This window comes from Rhodamnia argentea, chromosome 8 (genome assembly GCF_020921035.1).
Source record: "Rhodamnia argentea isolate NSW1041297 chromosome 8, ASM2092103v1, whole genome shotgun sequence".
Classification (NCBI taxonomy): domain Eukaryota; kingdom Viridiplantae; phylum Streptophyta; class Magnoliopsida; order Myrtales; family Myrtaceae; genus Rhodamnia; species Rhodamnia argentea.
In genome coordinates, this window is record NC_063157.1 from 24,656,385 (window position 1) to 24,678,896 (window position 22,512).

The 22,512-nt window shown below is 39.5% G+C and overlaps 2 protein-coding genes across 6 annotated transcripts; one reads left to right on the forward strand and one right to left on the reverse strand.

The window, feature by feature from the left end:
- Positions 1-1,318: 1,318 nt before the first annotated feature.
- Positions 1,319-9,170, forward strand: LOC115735275 (ubiquitin carboxyl-terminal hydrolase 8). Its single transcript, XM_030666438.2, has 13 exons — positions 1,319-1,569; positions 1,782-2,033; positions 2,362-2,503; positions 3,563-3,622; positions 3,703-3,798; positions 4,357-4,695; positions 4,826-4,966; positions 5,070-5,240; positions 5,631-5,888; positions 5,971-6,116; positions 6,595-7,155; positions 7,913-8,186; positions 8,654-9,170. Exons 1-13 carry the CDS (start codon positions 1,484-1,486, stop codon positions 8,768-8,770), a joined length of 2,643 nt encoding a protein of 880 aa, XP_030522298.1. The 5' UTR covers positions 1,319-1,483; the 3' UTR covers positions 8,771-9,170.
- A 4,553-nt stretch (positions 9,171-13,723) lies between these two features.
- LOC115735283 (putative axial regulator YABBY 2) lies at positions 13,724-20,735 on the reverse strand. Of its 5 annotated transcripts, none has more exons than XM_030666456.2 (6): positions 20,506-20,735; positions 18,146-18,268; positions 17,567-17,696; positions 15,396-15,444; positions 15,214-15,289; positions 13,724-14,140 (listed from the first exon to the last, which is right to left on the reverse strand). In XM_030666456.2, the coding sequence occupies exons 1-6, from the start codon at positions 20,572-20,574 to the stop codon at positions 14,087-14,089; spliced, it is 501 nt and encodes a 166-aa protein (XP_030522316.1). In that variant the 5' UTR covers positions 20,575-20,735; the 3' UTR covers positions 13,724-14,086. The 5 variants fall into 5 exon arrangements, with proteins under 5 accessions (XP_030522316.1, XP_030522314.1, XP_030522312.1 ...); XM_030666454.2 differs by having other exon boundaries at positions 17,567-17,699; positions 20,506-20,734; XM_030666452.2 differs by having other exon boundaries at positions 17,567-17,705; positions 20,506-20,723.
- Between the last annotated feature and the right edge of the window lie 1,777 nt (positions 20,736-22,512).

Sequence of the window (22,512 nt, forward strand, 5' to 3'; positions counted from 1 at the left end):
CCCTTTGTTAACAGATTACGTCCCTCGAGTCGGAGGGAGGACGGCCACGTCATCCCTCGACTTATCGCGGATTTGGGGTGCGACATTGCGACCTCTCGCGGCATTCAGGATGCTTTTGGCTCTCGGTGGACGGCGCTTTGGAGATCGGCCAATGCGGATACGGCATCTGGCAACGGTGGTACACGACACGGCCAAACGTGACCATTTTTTTTTTTACCTTGTTGGGGGCAATGAATTTCGGCCACGGCAAGTCAAACTGGAATAGAAAAATCGGCGGCGGGATATTCCATTTGGATCTTGGGATATGGTGCGGAAAGGTCGTTGAGCGAGGAGGAATTCTAAGTTTCTTGCGACCGTACTACGTTGTTGCCAACCCATGGGCGGATGCTAGCTCGAATAATTTGAGGCGGAACATGTGCAAAACATACTTATTGAGGATGCATGGAGCTGCATCCCTCAAATCGTGCAAAAAGAGGTGGGAAACCATCATGGGTATGTGGGTGGGATCCGGATGAGCTTAGAAAACAAGATTCACTATGGGAAGCGTTTTCGAGGATGTCGTGTTATTCGACGCGCATCCGAAAATTGTCACGGACGGTCGGGAGGCTATTGTCGTTTCATATGAATGTGAAGATGTTAACGAGACGCGGGGTTTGATGATGAACCCCTAACTGACTCGGAAGTCGATAATTTTTAAAGAAACTAATGGCGATTATAGGACGTGCGGACGGAAATTTCGGGATTATTTTTTAGGCGGAAAAAATTCAGTCTTTTTTAGGGAATTAAAAAGCTCTATTAGGGACGCTAACCCATGTATGACGCATGGGACCGTGTTACTAATGTGCTTTTTTTGCACATCTTAAATGCCGGTCAAGATATTTGTTCCCACCTCGATTACGTGTATAGTTTAAGCACGAGCTCGATAGATTTCATATGTCGACACTCTCTTTTTACTTAATCGGTTTTTTTTGTTTTTTGGTCGAAATTTTACTTAATCGGTTGAGGAAGTTCGATAACGAACCATCATCTCAATCTAATTTATTTTGTTTCAACTCGAAAAAACAAAACCAGAAACCAAGCAGATGTGCTCCTTTTTTTTTTTCCCCCGGGTTGAATTTACGCTGGGGACTTAAAGAGGGAAAAAAGAAGAGGTTGGGGTGGTAAAGTGAAAAAACCTGAAAAGCTAAGGGGCTGACTCGGAAATTCAGAATTCGGGGTGTCTTCGTGGGTCCCGCAGGGTCATTTTTTTTTTTCTGCATTTTCTTTTTTCAGACTTAAATCTACGGAAACAAAATTCACACGATTTGCTTTTCTTTCCTTTTTCCCTCCTCCTTCAATCAATCCTCTCTCTCTCTCTCTCTCTTCTTCTTCTTCTTCGATGACGCTCCAAGCTATCTCTGCATTTTCTCTGACTCTCTGCTTCTGAATCTCCATCCTCTCTCCCTCTCTCTCTATTTCTCTCTCTCTCTGCCTCTGCATTCTGATGGACGGGCCCGCCGAGGATTCGTCCGATGCGACTCAGCTCGCGGAGTCGGACAGGGAACAGCGGGTCTACTTCGTGCCCTACAGGTTGGTAGTCCCCCTTTCCAGTTCCCTTTTTTTGTTCCTTCGTTTCCTTTCGGACGGCGTTTGGCGGGTCTCGGCGCTGGTGGGTTTGGTCGCGCTGAGATCTGGAAAGGTCTTGCCTGTGATTCGCATTGGATTGGGCGCGTCTATGGCGGAGGATTTTTGGATGTGTTCTTGGCCCTGGAATTTGGGATGTGAATCGGGGTTTGTCTCAGGTGGTGGAAGGATGCGCACGATTCGATGTTGGGCGAGTCCAGTGGGAAGAGAGGAATCGCGTATGCAGCGTCGCCAGCTTCGTCGTACGGGGGTCCGATGAAGATAATTAACAACATTTTCGGTTCAGATCTCGCGTTCAATTTGAGGAGAGAAGAGAACTCCGCCCAGGATCGCGAGAATGGCGAGGTGGGCGTTTCGGGCCGGGACTTTGCATTGGTCTCCGGTGAAATGTGGGTTCAGGCACTCAAGTGGTAAGTAATGCATTTAGCTTAGGGTTAACCTGAGTGCAAGTCACGGCTTGTTAATGCCATACGCATCTCTTTTAGATGATGTCGATATCATTGGGGTTGTTGCTAGTAATAGGAAGCAGTAGATAGTTCCAACAATGCATTTTTTTTTTTTTAAGTGAACGCTGGACATATAAGTGAGGAAGAAATCATGGTGCTTTGAGTATTTAATGATGTTTCTTTTGTTGCTGACTATGCTCTTTAAAGGGCTAAGGCACGTCTCATTTTTATCATTCAAAGAAGCCTAATACCTACTCGTGAGGCTCTTGTCTTCCTTTTACTTCCTGTGCAGGCATAGCGACTCTAAAGTTGCTGTAAAGGAGAGCAGGAGCTTCTCGGCTGCTGAAGATGATATGTTTGATGTCTATCCTTTGCAGCTCAGGCTTTCTGTGCTAAGGGAGGCAAACTCATTGGCTGTTAGAATAAGTAAAAAAGTTAGTTCAATTCATAAGCAAGCTTTGGCATTGATTTTTGTCTTTTTGTTTTTTATGATTCCAGGTGCTCGGTTGTCTTATGGTTGTACTCAATGATAATAATTTTGATATCACAATTCGGAAATTGCGTGCTGTAAAAAAAAAAAAATATATATATATATATATATATTTTTGGGGGGGGAGGGGAAGTTTATCTAGACCATAGCTTTTACTAGGAAGTAAGAAGACAAACATCTATTAGGAGGACAGATTTGGAAGTCTAGGCTCCTTCTGCTGAACGTTTAGCTATTTCACTCAACTCATCAAACTTTCTTGACATTGGTTGTGCGAATTTGAGTCACATTGCGTAGATAATCCAGTACTAAAGGTAGTTTTTCCTAATGGAGACATGTGGTTTATCCACATATATTCGTTGATGGATGGTTAGTGTCCTCTTGAGTAATAATGAGTTTAGAACTGCTAATTATAGAAAGAGAAAGTACCTCAGTACTGCTGTTTGCCCCTCCAAAAGAAAGTTTATTTGTCATGGCTGTGGAATCAAGTGCTGTTTTTCTGTCCTTATCTCTCGGATTTATTTATTTTTATATTTTATTTGCATAGTCATCAGAAGGTCAAAGAGGTTGTACTGATTTGCAGGCCATGGTATAATGAAAGAGGATATGTGATTCAATGAATCATGCTTTGTATGAATGGGTGCCTCTGGTGGATGATGAATCTCTCTACACATTACTTGCATGAATGGGTGCAGGCGTGCGCCCTTCCCGTATTTTGCAAAGAATGGAATTCGACATTACATTTTAGTTCAGTTTTTAGAAACTAATTTTGAAAGATTTGGAGACGCGTAAAAGCCGGGAAGTTTTTTACCTTATGGAACAGATTATTATACTCGATCAATTAAACGGGTTGGCTCTTGGTACTTGGATTTTGCACAGCTTTCAGGTTGTCTTTTGGTTGAAGAGCTTGTGTATGATAATGCTTGTGTTGCAATGCTTGTTATTCCACCTCACCTGGAGGAATTTTATTCGGTTAGCTTGTTTAAGGTCTTGTTCATTACTGCAGGATAATGCAGTCGAACTTTTTAAAAGAGCTTGCAAGATCTTTAGTGTTGATATTGAACTGGTAATATTCTTACTTTCTATGATGAATCAAATGCATTTTTGGGCAAAAGCAGATGGATTTTGACATTTTCTGTTCTGCAGATGCGAATTTGGGACTTTTCTGGTCAGACAACTCTGTTTTTCTTAAATGACAATAACAGGTTTTCAAAGGATGGTTCGAGAATGTCAGATCAGGAGGTCAGTGCTTCCTCTTTCTTCCTTTGATAAGCAGAAGCTTTTTTAAAGAGACGACGACAGATGGATGTTGAGTTTGTACTAATGGGGAAATTCTAGATTTGGAGCTGGTAAATAAGGAAATGAATTAAAAGCAGAGAAGCAGGGTCTTTATTTCCAATTATAAGGTTTTAAATAGACAAAGACAAGCAGTTTAGTAATATGCTTGTCTTCAATTCAAGATTTCTGCTCATTCAAATGGATTGTCACAGCAATGCTTATATAGGAGTCGAAGTGGTCATCTCAACACTATAGACTAACAGTAAATTAAAGTAATTATTTACATCTTCTTACAGCATGGTTACTTATGTTACAGCTTGATATAACTGGTTGCTTATCTTACAGCCTGCTTTAATTTGTAAGTTGAGCTTGTATTGCCGTTTCAACTTTAATAAAGTGACTTTTCCTATTGTTGTGAGCAATTGACTGTACTATCGTATTCATAAAAAAAGAAAGGGAGACGGAGCTAGTAGATATACGTGCATTGCATGCCTATCTCACTTCTGGCATGGTTCATTGTAGGTTCTCCTGGAGTTGCAAATTTATGGTTTATCAGATTCCATCAAATGTAGAGAAGGGAAAAAGGATGAGAAGGGTTTGCCATATTGCAATGGAACAAATTCCATTACGATTAATGGAAGCACATGCAATGGGAACTCTGATTCTTTTCGAGTTTATACGTCATCCGCTTATCAAAGCTCAGAAGCTGGTTCCTTGGGATTGACAGGATTACAGAATCTTGGCAATACTTGCTTCATGAATAGTTCCCTACAGTGCTTAGCGCACACACCAAAGCTCGTTGATTATTTCCTTGGGGATTATGCTAGGGAGATAAATCATGAAAACCCGCTGGGCATGGATGTATGTTCTTCAGACATTTATTTTGACTAGTCCTAATGCTAAAAATGCAGTCGTCATGTTTTGTGATGGTCAGTGCACATTTTGAGGATATTTTTTGAATAATTACACTTACCAGCTTGTATCATTATAGGGTGAGATTGCTTTAGCATTTGGGGATTTGATAAGAAAATTATGGGCTCCTGGAGCAAGTCCAGTTGCACCAAGAACGTTCAAATCAAAGCTCGCTCGTTTTGCTCCTCAATTTAGCGGATATAACCAGCATGATTCTCAGGTTTGTTGATACCTCATTTCACTGGCTTGTTTTTTCTTTCCCTGGTCGGGTAGAATTTTTTGGAATGTAACTTATTCATCATTGAATGAATTCTACGTAAAAGGAGCTCCTTGCTTTTCTCTTGGATGGACTTCATGAAGATCTCAATCGGGTAAAATGCAAGCCTTATGTAGAAGCCAAGGATGCAGATGGGCGACCAGATGAAGATGTTGCTGATGAGTATTGGCATTATCATTTAGCGCGGAATGATTCTGTAATAGTTGATGTGTGTCAAGTGAGTATGTCTTCCCATGTTCTCCGGAATCGTTTTCTCATTGATCTTATTGTGTAGTTTGGATCACTGGTTCAGCAGACCAATCGACGAGCTTTTGGGCATTGGAGAGTAGGTGTCTTAGGAAAGGTTTGGTTTCCAGTTTAAAAAACATAGTTTCTCAAGTGTATGTATGTCCGTGAAGACAGCACTCCAGAGGTTTGAATTGTGTATTCGTGGCAGCCCTAAAAGTTCATTGACAACCATATATTCGAAGGACACGAACATTATGGGGAAATTGTGGCTTTTTATCCATTTGAGGGAAACAAATTGATGCTCTTATCATTCTTCTGTCATACAGAGTGATACTGAATTTATTGACTAAAAAGTCTTGCCTTTGTCTCCTAATTGCAGGGTCAATACAAATCAACATTGGTGTGTCCTGTTTGCAAGAAGGTTTCGGTCACTTTCGATCCATTTATGTACGTTTCCTTGCCGCTCCCTTCAACAACTATGCGGACGATGACTTTGACAGTCATAACTACCGATGGGAGTACTAAGCTGTCTCCTTATACCATTACCGTGCCGAAGTTTGGAAAATGTGAAGATCTTTTTCGGGCACTAAGCTCTGCCTGTTCTCTTGGGGAAGATGAGACCCTTTTGTTGGCTGAGGTATGAAATTGTCTCCGAGGGTATGTCAGTTTGAATCTTAGAATTCTGAGTGATCTACAGAGAGCATATTTCTTTTTTTCAGATATACAACAACCGTATCATACGTTATCTGGAGGAGCCTACAGATTCTTTAACGTTGATTAGGGATGAAGATCGGCTGGTTGCTTATCGGTTAGCAAAAGATTCTGAAGATCTCCCCTTGGTTGTGTTCATGCATCAGAGGATGGAGTAAGTGTACATTCCACCACCACAAAGAAATTTTAACATTTAGATTTCTGTTTTTTATTTCACTGGAATAGTGCTTGAATTATTATGTTTTAAGTCATCTGATTGCGAACCTTTCGGTTATAAAGGATCACATTTAAGAAATTATCTTAGTGTAGTATGCCATGACCTAGCAAATAACACTTTGGCCTCATGTAAGTTAGGTTTTTCAACCAAGTATTGCATTCTGAAACTTCTAGGTGTGTATATTTTCCTTCAATACTCTTAGACTTCTTTTCCCCTCATCCAAAATAGAAAGCGGAATCTTCATTTTTTTTTTTCCTTCACATGATCTTCATAAGGAGATTCTTTCACATGGAAGAAGGATGACATCCCAAGTATCACAGAAACCCACCAACCTTGATCTGATTTTACTTGAGAACTTCAAGTGACTGGGTTCTGTTCAAAATTAATAACTTTTCATTTGTCTTTATTGAGTCAGGCAGTCCATTCAGGGTAATTTTTCGGGGTGTTGGAAGTCTTTTGGTATTCCTCTTGTTGCAAGGCTCAGTGGTCCGGCTGACGGATCTAATTTCTGTAGCCTCTATCTGAGACTACTTAATCCTTTCCGCAATCTTAGTCAAGATGTTGCAAATGAAAATGATTGCTCAGAGAGCAGTGGACCTGAAGATGCCACGACTGCAGAAGATGCCTCGAGCTCCATTATAGGTCCTGGAATGTCTAATAACTCTGATGTGGAAAGAGTTGGCTCTACCTCAGACTCTGAGCTGAAGCTTTATCTAACTGATGGAAAGGGAATCACCAAGGATTGTGAGATTCAGATGAGTGAGCCGGTGGTGCAGGCTGAAATGTCCAGGCAGTTGAATGTTCTTGTATGTTGGCCCGAAAACCAGATAAAAAAGTACGATGCAAGCCCTCTTAGCTCCTTGCCTGAGATTTTCAAGACGGGATTCTTCTCTAAAAAAGCTCTAGAGACTGCCTCCTTGTACAAATGCCTTGAAGCCTTCCTGACAGAGGAGCCGCTTGGACCGGATGACATGTGGTCAGTGCTCAGACTTGAGAACATCATTTTCCATTTAGAAGTTTGGTTGAGAAGATGCGCAAATTATTGGCTGCTGGAGCCTTATATAACATGCCACGGTTTTGGTTGTTACATACTGAAAAATGTCCCTAGGTTTTGTCTAGTGATTCGTGCTTTCTGGAATCCCTTTTCTATCAAGAAGAATCTGGATCTATCAGCTTTTTATTCAGATAACCTTTTAGATGCCGCTATTATTGACATAATAGAGATCGCTTTATTACTAGTTTTGCCCATAATGATGTGCATAACTTTTAGAAATGATTCATACCTATGTACATATATATTTAGATCTATATATGTCTAAATTTCTGTTGCTTATATAGGTGTGATCTCCTAGTCGTTTATATCTCTGTCATCAAGAGCATATGCTCTGTACTCTTCAAATTTAGGTCTTATAATCTGATACCTTTCAATCTCTGCTTTAAGTTCCGTTTATTCTGTCAATCCTCAAGCCACATGGAGCACATTTTCGAAATGAGGCCTTCACTATCCTGGTGGTTCATATCTCTTTCAAACTTATATAAAACAACCATGTATCACGTGAAAGCTGAAATCTGTCATTGTTTTGGTCAGTTGCCACTGTGATTTTTGGGAAGCAATGCACGACTTTATAGTTTTATCTCTCACATGTTGATGGTCTAATTCATAGATCAACTCCTAGTTTCTCCATATTCAGTACTTCTTTCTAACTGGGGGGTAGTGCAATATGCTAATACAGGTACTGTCCCAGGTGCAAAGAGCACCGCCAAGCTAGCAAAAAGTTAGATCTTTGGAGACTGCCAGAGATTTTAGTAGTTCACTTGAAGAGGTTCTCCTACAGCCGTTTCATGAAAAACAAGTTAGAGACATATGTTGACTTCCCCATAGACAATCTTGATTTATCAGCTTACATTGCATGCAAGAATGGCCAATCATCTTGCCGCTACATGCTTTATGCGGTTAGTAATCACTACGGCAGCATGGGAGGTGGTCATTATACTGCATTTGTCCATGTAAGCTCTCCTTCACTCCTTTCGGACGCAGTTTATCTTATATCTGTTTTCTATACTTTTTGTGCATTGTTCTTACCTGGTAATGCTAGAATTAATTGTCATTTGTCAGCATCCTATTTGTGTCTACCTGTATATGCATAGTTGTCACTTAAACTTAAGTGGTCCAGCTTGTGATCTCAGCCAAATATGGAGATCAATTTCTGATGAAAATTATTGGATGACTTGCATCGATTCGCAAAGAACTGATAGACGTAACTTCATTAGAGGCGATTCTAGTATGTGGCTTTTTAATTTGTTAATGTAGTCTTGTGATTAATTTTAAGAAGTAATTGCTTAATTAGTTCATGTTTCTGGCAATATAATTTGGCATGGAGATTGGTTTGGCAATTTCTAGTGAGACACTGTACAAAACCATTCCTATTATTTGCAATTGACGACTTTTGACCTATGTTATCTTGCTGATGCAGCATGGTGGCAATCGATGGTACGATTTTGATGATAGCCACGTGTACCCAATCAGCATGGAGAAAATTAAGACTTCCGCTGCTTATGTACTTTTTTATAGAAGAGTGATAGAAGTGTGAAACCCAAGTAGAGTGAGTGAAATTCTTGATAGACTGAAGGCTGACCACATTTGTAAAGCCTTCACCATTTTTGACCATTGAGTTTGCCGTTGTCAACTCAAACAGGTATCATTCTTTTGTTGCTTACAGCTTACCATCTCTCCTCTATCAATGATGACGAAGGAGATTATAAGCTCAGAGGTGTCTAGGACAGTTGTAGCATAGTTAGCAGTCGAAGGTGCTGGAAGTGTAGCATCAGAGACCACTTGTTTAAAATGTTTTGACCATATGTGAAGAATACCTGGTATAATTCTTTGACATTGTTTTTTTTTTTTTTTGTTTGAGGGAGTTGTTACCCTGTCATTAGGATTGTAAAACTGGTGAAGAAGGTATTGAAATCATTCATCAGCAAGTGTTGGAATATAGTGTCGTGTGTGTTGGAATATAGTGTTGTGTTTGTAGCTCGTAATCTTCTTTTCTGTTTCGATACGTTCTCTATCTGGCTGGTATGGATTGAATCCAGGACATCTTGTTCATGGAGATCTTGAGAATCGAAAATTTCAGAGTGAACTTGTTGGCTTTTCTATGATTTGGATTTTCTCGACACCCAAGAAGTGTTGGTTAGAAAACTTTATATGTGACTGGTTGAGCCACCGGATATGCCAGTCATTTTCCTGAATTGCGGGGAGAAAACGAAAGTGCAAATAAAGAGAGAAGGATGAGCAAAGCCACGAGATGAAATCTCAGGCAGGGCTTGTTGGACTCTAAAACGATGGCCACTCTTTTTATCTTTTCGCCTATATTGACTGACCCAACTCATGTGCTTCTTCACACAAGAAAGGTGGGGATTTCATTTTCCTCGTGGGTGTTGTGTAAAATCTCTGTACTGTAACGATTGTTCTTCCTATCTTTCTTTTTTTCTTTTTTCTTTTTTTTATCATTTTGCCCAAGCTAACCTAATGATCGCCATTCCAAAATATGATGAAAGGGACATAATTGAATTTAAAAGAACTGACTGGGCTTTGTATGTATGGGGGGGGGTTGTTGATGGACCACATCGCTTCTAATTTTTCCATTCTTGTGTACAGATGTGACGAGACCTTGTTGATTGTGGCAGGCATCGTAGTACGATCTGCCTTAGGACCACACCCCCCCAATGACCCGGTGACAAATTCCTTCTCCTTCCGCATTTCAAGTGCTCAGAGAAAACTCTTCAGTCATCACATGATTTCAAGAGTACGTGGGGCTTGCATGGAAACACTTCTGCATTAGAAATTAAGTTCCGATCAGAGATTGATTTTTCTATTTCTACCTAGAAGAATTAGAGAAAAGCGTACGATAATAGGATAAAATTTTTGCTCCTAGAATACAAATTCATTTGGCAACAGTTGAAAATTTCTACTTCTAGAACATTATTAAGATAAAATCTTATTCGAAAAATTATTGTTGGCGGCCGAAAATTTTCTACTTCGTTTTTTATTTTATTTTTAAAATTTCTTTAAAAAATAATTTTTATTATTAAAAGATATTATTTACTTTTTCAAAATAAAAAAAATTTATTTATTTTTACTCCGTTCGTCAAAATACTGAAAAGTCAGAAAATAATTTTCTGGAGGCAGTTTTCTTTCTAACTAACAAACCCTAAGTATGGTTAACCAGTATCCTGAGAACACGTTAGCAAGACACTCGTTAGCAAGACGCTAGAAAAATTAACGTGCGTGCAACATTGATATGCAATTCGTATGGCGATGTTATTTCCCATATCCGGCAAGTTCCAAGAAAAAAGGAAAATTTCGCCTCTTGCATCGTTTCACGAAAGGAAAGGAACTTGAAAAAAAATCTAACTTACACGACTTGGAGCAAACGTGTACCTCAGAAAACACAAAAGGCATTTTGTATTTTTTGGTCGAAAAACAGAAAAGGAATTGGACAACAACTTCATGGACATTTTTTCTAACACAAAGAAGGACACCTGACAAACCATTCTTCGTTCACCATAAATACGATAGCTTGCCTGCATGGATCGATAGATCCTCCTCCAAAACCTCAGACCCGTCAGCGTTTCCACGGATGCCGCACAGAAATCAAGACTTCATCGGAATGGAAATGGTTGAATGCGATGCATTGAATGTTCCGGGTCCTTCTGTTGCGAGGGTCTCATCTTTTGAAGGTGAAGTGACCGGAGGGGCAAAAATGTAATAAGTCTAGGACTTTTTTGGGACAGTTTTCCCCCGAGCTTGGGAACACATCATCTAAGCATGCACGGCCATGTTCGATCCTCTGAGTGTTTGCGTCGAAGCAATCGGGCTTGATCCGCGGTACACGTATGGAACGTACCGAATGAGATCTCGTGGCCATGTTCGATGAACATGGCTGAGTTGTGAAGACACATAGGACTAGAAAATATTCAGTCAATTTTGGCTTCCGACTGATAAAGAAGACAGTCGCTAGAAATTGAATTCGGGTTGGTGGACCATGGCCATCTTTTCATATTTGAATGCAAAGTCATGGGTCATCCTCTTTACCCACCCTGCCTATTGCCCACATGGTTAGGCATACTACAATTTTTTTTTTTCTGGTTTGAATAGAGAGATGCAAAATGTAATTCGTGAATGGAAAGGTGCTGGAGCAGGGTGTTCCGACAAGTCAGTCGTCGTTTCTGAAATTCATAGTCTTCATCGAAGTAATTTTTATACGGTCTCGGGGATTTGTCCGCGCCCCGCGAATGAGATGGTTTACATAAATACGCCGAACTTATTCGATCCGAAAAATCCGGAAATTACATGCTGCGAAAAAGAGCGAAAAACCCAGATGCTTCTTCTAGATCTCGTCGAAAAAGGGAGAAGGGATGTAATGAAGAAGAAGGTGGGGGAACAAATTACAGACCTTAAACACGTGTTTCAGACAGCTGTAACCACAGCAAGGGATGGAAAGGTTGGGGGAACAGGAACAGGGGAAGGGAACATAATGGTCACAAACAAGTGTGGATGGTGGGGTAAGGTTAGGGTTAGGGTTAGGGTTTGGGCTTTTCCTCCTCTCTCTCTTTTTTATACTTCGAGGAATGTGGAACCCCAATTGGCAATATTGATTTGATTTGATCTTGATGTTTTGGCTTACGAGAAAAGGTTAAATCAGAGAGGCCTGACCTTGTCTGACCTTCCCTTAGAAAATATTTTTTTTTTCCTTTCTTTTGTCCACATGTTTTTTTTATTTATTTATGATTTTTGGGGGGTCAGTGAGTGACATGACATTGCAAAATAGGAAGGAGGATCTCCACAGCCCATTTATTTCTCCAGTAATTCCTTGTCTTCTTGAGAGCTTACTATAAAGCGCGCGCTCTCTCTCTCTCCTCTCTCTCTCTCCCATCTTTTTCAGACAGGACCCGCACACAAAGGCATCATATAAAAGCCAAAACACCAACTACATGATTTGACGTTACAGATTCTCTAACTCTTCCCCACCACCCACCACCAAACAAATGGAGCCCTATCTCTCTCTCTCTATCACAGACACCCACGTACAGATATATGCTCAATATCTAAAGGTGCATTATTATCCCACTGATGAAGAAGGGGGTGGTGTTCTTTTGGTTCTTGAAATGAAAAATGATAGTCAAAATCAAAACTTTTCACCCCCCTCACATTTGGGAGACTCGCACTGACTTCTTCAGCATGAGAGAAATGCTATGTCCAAGTTCACTTTTTCCCAGGATGTTTTTGCTGTGTCAAAGATCTGACAGAGGGCAATGTTTTTTGATTTTGAGTCAAGGTTAGCAACACCAAGAGAGTGAGCTGTCCAAGTATGTATGTATATAATAGGGATAGGTGATTAAGGAGTATAGACCCTTTATTTGTTTGTGCTCTTTGGCCAACCTGAGATTTTTCAAAGCTGTGTGTGCAACAGTGACCCTAGGTATCTAGCAAAGATAAAGTGCTGTAGTAATTACCAAAAAAGAGAAGAAAACAAAAAAGTGAGGAGAAGAGGGAGGTGATTTCTCCAACATATATCCTGAAGCTCTTGTCATTGGATGTTTTTCTTCTGAGCCATCAAATTCGGTGTCATTGATTTCCTTTTCTGAGCTTGACAGCTGATAGTAACCAGAGCTGTGTAGAGAGAGAGAGAGAGAGAGAGAGAGAGAGAGAGAATGGTTGCATGTTGATGTCATACAAGCTTCGTGAAACCTAGCTAGAATTCAATATGGGATGTCTTGGTCACGTTAGATCCAGAGCTCAAGCAACCATAAATGAAGGCCAAGCTTAGTTTTTCTTGTTCATAACAACAAACAAAAAAAAAAAAAAAAACAAATGAGAGCTTATTGCCTTCCAGTAGGAAAAAGGTCTATAATCCATTGAAATACTGGTTGATTACCCAAAAAAATGGCATGGATGATAGCACCCAATTTGGCAACAAGACACTTGATCGAATTGACTAAATCTACCCAAATTACATGAACCCTCCTCCGTTCAAATTCAACTTTGACAAATGTGTACATTGGATTATTCACATGCAACACAAGAAAAAGCCCTAAACTGAACCATCTGTCTCTGTGCGGGCGCATGTGGAGTTTGTTGAAAATGAACTCCTCAACGATGTGATATCCATGTCTTCGCCATTGATGAACTTGGCTCGTGAATTACGACATCAAATTTAGCTCATCTGGTCGGATTTGCTATCCATCATCCTGACTGGCTGACAACATCGTATGCCCTTGAGGTCAATAGCAACTTGGTAGCAAAGGTGTGAAGAAGGTGGGAGCATCAAGGAGAAGGTTGTGGTGACACTAACCGTAGCGGCGATCACAGAGGAGACTAGTCGTCGAACAAATGGAGGAAAGAAGAGACAAAGAGAGAGACGCCGACGTAATTACGTTGTTATGATATAGTCATCTTCACGGGGTAATCTTCCACAATTGCGGAAGTTATCATATATAAGAAATATGGAATTTCACATGTTTTCTCATGGGAGTCAGGTTTGAGAGACGGAAAAAATGGCACATTATTGTACTATGTCCCAAACAAAATACATAGATACCGAGTTTTTTTATCGAAATAAATTACAAGAATCGATACACATATTCATGAGCAAGGCCTTGAAAAAGATGAGAGGGCAACATAAAACAAATTATACTGGATGGTGATATCACTGAGGGTTTTAATTGAGGGAGTGTCTTCTTGCTTTTATCAAGCCCTCATTGACTTCTTGAGATGACAAATCAAGAAATTAAAACAAGCTCTCTCGTAGACACGAATTAGGGTTCATCTTCACTGTTCTTTAATAAAATCCATGGGACTTGTGAGTTCCATGATGATCTCCTGCAATTGCTTGGTCCACCTTCCCTTACTTGTTCCCATCCAACTTTAGCCCAAAGTGAATGTGAGGAAAATGTGCCCACTACATATACACCAACATCAAAGTATATAAGGTTAATTATGACGAACCAATGTGCCATTTTTAGCTCTCTAAGCCCTAACTTTAAACAGAAGAGTACATGTTAGCAACTTCTACCAAAATGTATACTTCAATTAAGATATCAATCTATACCAATGTGATGGCAGCAGCACAAATACTTTCACTAAATTTTCTTATTGAATGACAATGTAGATGCTGAGATATTTGATCATCTATTCTTTACCAGCATTGGATTAAGGATGTCAAAATAGATAGTCATAGTCAGAACGACCGGCTTCTCGCCTATCTTGTAAACATGTCTAGCATTTCTCTTTTCCTTATTGTACAGCCAAAAAGAACATGTTGTCTAACTCATTCTGGTGGATGAAATCAAACATTGTAGTGAAATCCATATCGTATATCAATAAGACTCATTCCTCGTGTTCCTTCATAGAAGGAGTCTATACACAATTGTACTTTAAACAAAGTTACTTAGTTTCAAAATCCATTATAAAAACTCTTTTAAGTGCTCTTTAGATATTTCTTACACGTCAACAAGCATCTTTTACACAAGTTTCATATTGGAAATTCTTGATTCCTGATTACTGAATTTTCTTCTCAAGGCATCTTAACAAGAAGGGTTTTGTGCACAGTTTTTCTTTTTTTCAGGTCGAATTAATGTTTTGTGCACAGTTGGATATAACCTAGATGGATGAATATGCAGACCTTGTAATTGATTCATTCACATGTTTTGACATGAAACAGAAAAGAAGAGAGTGATTATATAGGTCTGTTGTATCAGAATGTTGACGTGTTACGGACATATTATTTGGGGTGTACCTTATAACAGTGGCTATACCATAAAAGAGATTCAATACTAACTTGGAGAAATGTTGCCCAGACAAAAAGATGTGACAAGTATGAAAAGGAAATAGCTAGAAGTACAATGCCCTTATCACCTAAAAGCCAAAGATCATCCTTCTTCTTTTCCCAACATAATACTAGGAAATTTGTTCTTTATTAACTGAACTTAAGGATACTAGGTATATTCCAATTGATCGTGAGCATCGACTTACATTTTTGGCAGCTGTACTGAAGGCTTCCCTGTGGCTTATGTCAGGATTACTGGCTTTAATCCTTTGGATTTCTTCCCTGAGGAGGTGAAAATTGGAAATGACAAAAATGAAAAGATATTGTTCAATCAACTTCAAAACCCTCTATTTATAACGATTAATCACAAGTTAGGGATCATACTTACTTAATGAACCTGTTATATGCAGAAGGAACTCGTTGCCTTTTCTCCGGTGCTGCATCATCGTTGACATAATGTGAAGGCATATTCGCTTTGATAACTCTCATTCACTAACACTAATGCACAAAAAGACACCCGAATATTTGTAGTATTCCTCAAGTTATAATTAGTCACAACTATATCATATGTTGGGAGGAGTTTGTCACTTGGATTAATATTCTATTAGACTCAATCAAATCATATATACAACAAAGGGAACCTTGATAAAGAAAAAAGAGTCAAGGTTCATGTACGCAACCAATGGCAACAGGAGGAGCATATGATCATGTTAATCGAAGAACGTGACCATTCATAAGTTCTTTTCTTGTGTTTTTTTCCTTAATGTTAGGCAAATATAACACTTGTTAAAGACATCTCTTTCAAGCAAAACATGGTTAAAAGGACATATAAAAAAATTAATTTCAATTTGAAAATTTGTTTTTCAACAAAGAGGAAATGGATTAAGGATTATAATCATAAACACTGCCTGTGGAGAACAATTATCCATAAGTGGTCTTAATCCATTTTCATGTGTTAGTTGTAATTACCCATGTTTTCACCAACTAATGCACTAACGGTGATTAAGATGGCTTGTAGAAAATCTTATTTTCGCCATTTGGTAGTATTTCCAATATAAATACACAAATAAAAAACCACATTTAATTAAGGCCTTTGAAACACCACTTGCTCTATTTTCTCATGTAACTTTTAGCTTCTCTGGCATGCTTAAATCTCAAAGGCTCAAAAGGGCACGAGAATTTTTAGATCAAGTGTAATTCTCCTTGTTCAAGTTTTATCCTCAATAATTTTCTGATGCAAAGTTAATGACATTATGAGAGCCAACTTGATACTTATCATGTTCTTGATATGTTATCAAACAGTGAGTTTTGGGTATTTCTCCAAGAGGGGGAAAAAGGAGAAAATGTCTATTCCTTGCCTTGTTTAGTCATTGCTCATTTCCACGAGTGTAGCAATAATTCAATTTGTATCTAGTTAATTACTTTATAACATGTTAGTATGAGACAAAGACCGCGTATTTTAAGGTACTTCTGCTTCACAAATTGCTTCATCAACTACATGTTCAGGCTCTGTCCCTCCTAATGACCACCAAGAATTCGAACACTTATCATAAGAATCTCCATGCATGCATATTATCAACTCTTTTAGTGCATCTCACAAAACAACAACGCATGCCGAGACAGATAAGTAACTTCTCGCAACTCCAAGTAGAAGCATATATCAATCTTAGTCATTCTAAGAGGAAACATGGTCCAAAGCTTATTAAGCCCACGCTTTCTCAAAGCGTAGCTTAATCTTCTTTTGTGTCTTTTGGATATGAAGCTGTCTTTTGGAAAAGTTTCAACTTGAAAATTGGTCAACAACATGTTCTCTTGGATGCGAAGTCATTGGCACTGCACAACCAAATGTACTTACTTATAGCAACCAGACTAAAAGCCAAAGTAATGCCAAAAAACCCCCACATGCTCGAGAGAGAGAGAGAGAGAGAGAGAGAGAGAGAGAGAGAGATGGGGCTGAATTGTAAAAGGACACAAGACCTGCAACATTGATGCAGAAAAACCATACTGGTCTTTTCTTTTATGTATGCATTGTGGTGTCACCATCTGATCTCTTCAACAATAAGCCTAGAGTGTATTAGAGGAATCAGAATTCCTACGGCCCCTGGGAACAATTCTCTTTCTTGCTTATTTCATGAATAACCCTTACCAAGTCCAGAACAATTTAATTAATTAGGATGCTGGAACAACAGGCTTTATTCATTCACCTCTTTCTTTCTTTCTTTTTTTAACCCTTCCCTCTAAAAGCATGGCATCTCCATGATGCAATAGATATCTTTCAAAAGTTATTTGGGCATTATGGGATTCTTTCTTTCTTGAGTTTATAACAGCCATGCACTTTCTGACATCACTGCGTCTTCCAAGACTCCCACTATCATAATCATCAGCTGTATAATGCTAGGTTTCATGCTTTACCAAGATGTATTATAGCGAGAGAGGCGATAAACACATGAATACAACACGCGATATACATAATCACGCATTCATGTACATGCGTACTGCATACACATATATACGAAAAGAGGGATGGAGAGAGGGAGGGGGAGAGAGAGAGAGGCTCACGGCGAATGGGAGTGATCCGAGGCGGTTCGTGCTCGATGGGCTCGAAGGAAGAGAACTTGTTGCTGGTGTTGTTGTCGGGTTTGGAGGAAGAAGATGAGCCGCTTCCCCTTGCCATGTTTTCCAAGCTAAGCTGCTGTTTCTGCGAGTATTCTTAGATATATATACATACCCCCAAAAAAAAGGACATCTATTGGGACCAGCACAAGTTAATACGACTCCACTCAGTATGCTTAATTTGATGATTATCATTCCAAAGCATTAGCCAGAAGAGATGATGGATATTGGTGTATAAGTTTCTTGTGGTATAAAGATCTACGAGCCGCTCATTAGCTTCTGATTTACTGAGGCCGGTATATGAATTTAGTAACTCGAGCGACATATCATAGCTTTATTGGATGCTAAAGAGCCCCATTTGTCGAAGAACCTATTCGCAAGCTGCCATATCATATTGTAAACCGATCTAAAAGACCTGTCTCAATGTACACGAATGCGTCAAGAAGTTCAAAGGAGGGTTTCTCTTCTTTTTTTTGGAAGAACGATTAGTGGGAGATAATAGATTTGTTAATTAAGAATGGTTACCTGGTGGTTGTCCGGAAGAGGGAGAGACTGAAGAGAACCAGCCATGTTGACAGAGAGCAGGTTGCCGCAATGCCCACACCTCACCGTCACTATTGTGTATAAACTGCTGCTTGGAACACTCACCTGCATGCATTTTTCTCTTAGTCATTTGGTATTCAAAGCAGTTTCATTTTTGGCCACAAATATAGCAAAAGGAAAGCAATTCAGTGCCACTAATTGCAAGATTAAGAGTCTTGTGCCATCTTCCAGTTGCAGTTTCATCAAACATTCTCTTCTCTTCTCCTCTCTCTGTCTCTCTCACTACACACAGATGGACGGCAATGCCATAGTCTTCTCAAAGATGAGCTCTCGATGATGACCGCGCTCGAGAATTTGTAGCTGTGTCTAGGTAATTCCACGTACCAGTTGGAAGCCATGACAAGCTACGAAACACGTCATCGGAATCTTCGGAGTGATCGAGAACGGAAACAGGCTTTGAATCAGAAGCTTTTCCAAGAAGCACCATACGACAAACATGATTCGGGCAGCAACCAAAGTATAAGTCCCCATAACAACCCAGAAAAGATCCAGCGCTAGACACCCACCTACAACAGCACTCACTCACACACATTCCCAAATGCCCATAGAGAGAGAGAGAGAGAGAGAGAGAGGGAGGGAGGGAGGGAGGGAGGGACTTTGCCGCTTGTTTTTTCTGTAAGTGAAGACTAAAAGCACATCAGCAAGCAACTTCACATTGGCAAATACCCACAAGGAATTCACAAATTTTAAGGCCTCTCTCTCTCTCTCTCTCTCTCTCACCAGATCCTTCTTTACATTTGAGTGCGCCTCTCACTTTTTTTTTTTTTCTGGTTGCTCGTTCTGACAACCCCAAAACAAAGAACCATAAAAGACGGGCAAAATGGAAAGCGACGTGACCAGAACCGAAAACCATAAAGTCTATCGCCATTAACTCTACAAGGCCCATGAATAAAGCGCTTGAAAAGAAATGAAAAGGGGGGAAATTTTTTTGTTTTCGTGATTTCAGAAATGAAATAATTGTTGGGCTGTTGCTGCTTCTTCCCCTCCTGCAGGCTTTTGTGCAGTGACTAGGATCGCCCAGATCTTTGATTCATTCGTTCAAAAGAAGGCCAGGAGAAGACCCAATTTTGACAACAGCTAATGTTATCATCATGAAAGTGAGAATGTGTATGGTTCATGAAATTCTCTTCCTCTGCAAAAAGGGAAGGAAAAAAAAAGAAAAGAAGAAAGAACAAATGAACTTGGTAAAACTAGTCAAGATTTTGAAGTGTGTATATCTTTAGTGCTGGTGCCATGATGCTTCTTCCTCAGTTGGCCTCAGCATGAGTGAACAGAAGCACCCACCTCACAATAGAGAGAGAGAGAGAGAGAGAGAGAGAGAGAGTTTTGAGCAAAGTGTTTGATGAAATTGTGTTATGACTAAGCAAACTGATGCGAGCTGACGATGTGCGGACCTTGGGCGATCGATGATGATGATGAGTCATGAATTTATTTATTTTTTCCATTCAGGAAATTGGAAGGAGGCATGAACTTATGTTGGGTCTAGAGTAGAGTAATAGCTTTTGAGACATGAAATCCTTGTAAAGAGTCTCAGGGATCACAGAAAAGAAAGGGTTTCTCGTTGACTTCTTGCACACAAACTACCATGGACCTGACCAGATCAAGAAGAATGAAGAACCCTAACACCTGTCTGGTTTGACCAAAAAAAAAACACCTGTCTGGTCTAGCTGTAAACCTATAACCTCACTACTAGTAACGAAAACCCATTCTTTACTTTGCTTTGAAAAAAGAAAAAGAAAAAACAAAACAAAAACATTCCTTTTCTTGAAATAATGGGTTTCCTGTGGCTTGTCATACTCAAGAACAAGATCGCTGCAATAAAATCTTGATTGAGCTAGGTTGAGGGGGCTCAAGATTTAAGACACTGATCAATTTCGCTGATTCACAAAAGTATGCTTGTTCTTGTCTACTGGTCTGGCTGTAATTTTCCGTCCAACTACATAACATTTAGAAATTCTTTAGGGAAGTGCTTGAAACATGCAGTCTCTTAGGAAAGAAGAGAGAAAAAGGGTTCTTGAAAGTCTTCAGTTTCGTCGTTGAAAGAATAAAGCTCGATCCGGTAAACTTGTGTTCTCAAACTAGAATACCCTACAAAGCTTCGAATTCCGCCATTTATGCAGCTGCTGAAACTCGAAACAGACGATTTCTCGCATTCGCAATCACGGAAAGAGGAAAGAGAAGAAGGAGAAGAAGTTAGCAGAAGTTAGAAGAAGAAGAAGAAGAAGAAGAAGAAGAAGAAGAAGAAGAAGTCAGAAGGAGGAGGAGTGAGCGAGCGGATTTACCGCTAAGATGGTGTTGCACAAGTTGCAGCGAACGTAACAAACGCGCTCGGTGGCCATTTCCAGTGACATTTCCGATGGACCGTTGCCGCTGCCGCCGCCCGTCGCCGCTGTGGGAAGATCAGAGACGAGAATCCTTCTTCAAGGGAATGAATTGCACATGGAGATTGGATACCTGCAGATCGATGGCAGTTATTTAAAGCCCGAACTTGGGATATCAACAAAAACGACAAAGAAGACCAAAAAAAAAAAAAAACTTTCTTTTGTGGAGAGAGAGAGAGAGAGAGAAGAGTTTACAAAAATTGCAAGGAGTAGTGAGGATGGGACTGGTCTGGTCGGGAGAAAACCGGATGGGAAGGGGAAGAATAGAAAGGTGGGGTTTTTGGAATTGAAATCTCTCTACTCTTCCCACAAAACAATTTTTGTCTTCCTAGTGCAATTTTTACCTAAGGTAACGGTAATTTCGATTTCATCGCCCAAAAAAAAAAAAAAAACAAGAACATCATTCGATTTTTCATCGTCCGTACGTGCATATCGATCGTATTCAATTTTCCGAATCGAATCAAGCGAACAGTAGAATTACCCATCAAAAAATCCGATAACGGTATAAAAAAAACTTCTTGACTAAAATCTTGTACATCATATCTGGACTAAATGTATTTGGCTATCATTATCATATTATGTAGTATGTTGAAAAAATTCATTTGCTCAGTTCCTTCGTAACTGTCGTACTATGCAATATCTATTTGAATTCACAGAGGAAAGAACTCTCGTCATTCTGTCAATTATATTTTTTTTATTGATCAAATATTTGCAAGCATGGGAGAACTATTTTTACCAAGAAGGGTGGGACTAGAAAAAGAATTTGAGTCAAAATGGAGGACTAGAATGAAAAAAGAAAAAAAATCTTCTAGAGAGAGAGAGAGAGAGAAATGATTTGAGTGAATAATGAGTGGGTGGGAGCGATCCATCTGGGGTTTGCTGTAGCGGACGAGGGGGGCGAGATGTAATTGCCCTCTGCCCTTGGGAATGTCTAGGGATTTGAGAATTTCCCTTAACTTTTTATGTTCTTTTTCCTTTTTTTTTTTCTATCCAATTAATAAGCTTGAAGTGACATCTTCTCCTCGCAATTTTATTTTTCTCTTTTTTATTCTTCTTTTTTTTTTCGGGCTCGCATGGCGGTGAAAATATATTTAATAGGAGACAGTATCATTACAGTTTGATTCTTCCTATTTTTCGATGTCTCTGCTTTTATCGAGAGATTCCTATTAAAAAATTATATTTAATGAACGTAAATACCACTTTTTTTCTTTCGAAATTTTGCATCTTCGGACTCGTGACAACATGACACATAACGGGAGGGATCGTTTTAATAGCATGATTGCTCGTTTTTCCTAGTAATTGATGTCTGCCAAGAGATTCTTGTCGGAATAAAAATAAAATAAAAGATTGCCCAGAAAAGATGCTCGTGCGATGATATACTATCTCATGAAGTTTTGCACTCTCAAACTCCTTGTAAGAGGATATATAACTTAAGATGTGTTCTCATAGCTTGATTCCTCTTATTTTCTAGTAGTTTCGTGCTTGCCAAGAGGTTCTGCGGAAAAGTTATGTGGAATTAAAACAAAAAACTCGTCGAAAAAAGATGCCAGAGCTATGAGATATTTTATCTCCAAAGTTTTGCCCTCTCGAACTCATTGCAATAGGACATATAATGGGAGACGTGTTCTTCCATAGAGGCAAGTGAAATTGGTGAGCTGTGTATCATGGGCAACTATCTCCTACAGTTCGGAGACGACTCACCTGTTAGTTAGTACACCCTCGGTTTCGGGGGACCCTTTTACTCTGTTTTATTATATACGCTTCTAGTAGCTTGAGTCCTCCAATTTTTCAGTAAGGGTCCGTTTATTTAATGAAAAATGAGTGATTTGTAAAACATTTTTCAAAAAATGATCGCTTGTATAGCTTGAAATAATCGCCCAATGAAAGATGTCTTATTTATCGACAACA

What these genes read in the sequence shown, in the direction of transcription:
- LOC115735275 (XM_030666438.2), top strand. Translation starts at nt 1,484, where the DNA reads ATGGACGGGCCCGCCGAGGATTCGTCCGATGCGACTCAGCTCGCGGAG. An exon ending in AAAACCCGCTGGGCATGGAT is followed by an intron (nt 4,696 to 4,825) that starts GTATGTTCTTCA and finishes GTATCATTATAG; the next exon opens with GGTGAGATTGCTTTAGCATT. An exon ending in TAATAGTTGATGTGTGTCAA is followed by an intron (nt 5,241 to 5,630) that starts GTGAGTATGTCT and finishes TCCTAATTGCAG; the next exon opens with GGTCAATACAAATCAACATT.
- LOC115735283 (XM_030666452.2), bottom strand. Translation starts at nt 20,574, where the DNA reads ATGTCACTGGAAATGGCCACCGAGCGCGTTTGTTACGTTCGCTGCAAC. An exon ending in TCGGATCACTCCCATTCGCC is followed by an intron (nt 15,445 to 17,566) that starts GTGAGCCTCTCT and finishes ACGATGATGCAG; the next exon opens with CACCGGAGAAAAGGCAACGA. An exon ending in TCAGTACAGCTGCCAAAAAT is followed by an intron (nt 14,141 to 15,213) that starts GTAAGTCGATGC and finishes GTGTATATGTAG; the next exon opens with TGGGCACATTTTCCTCACAT.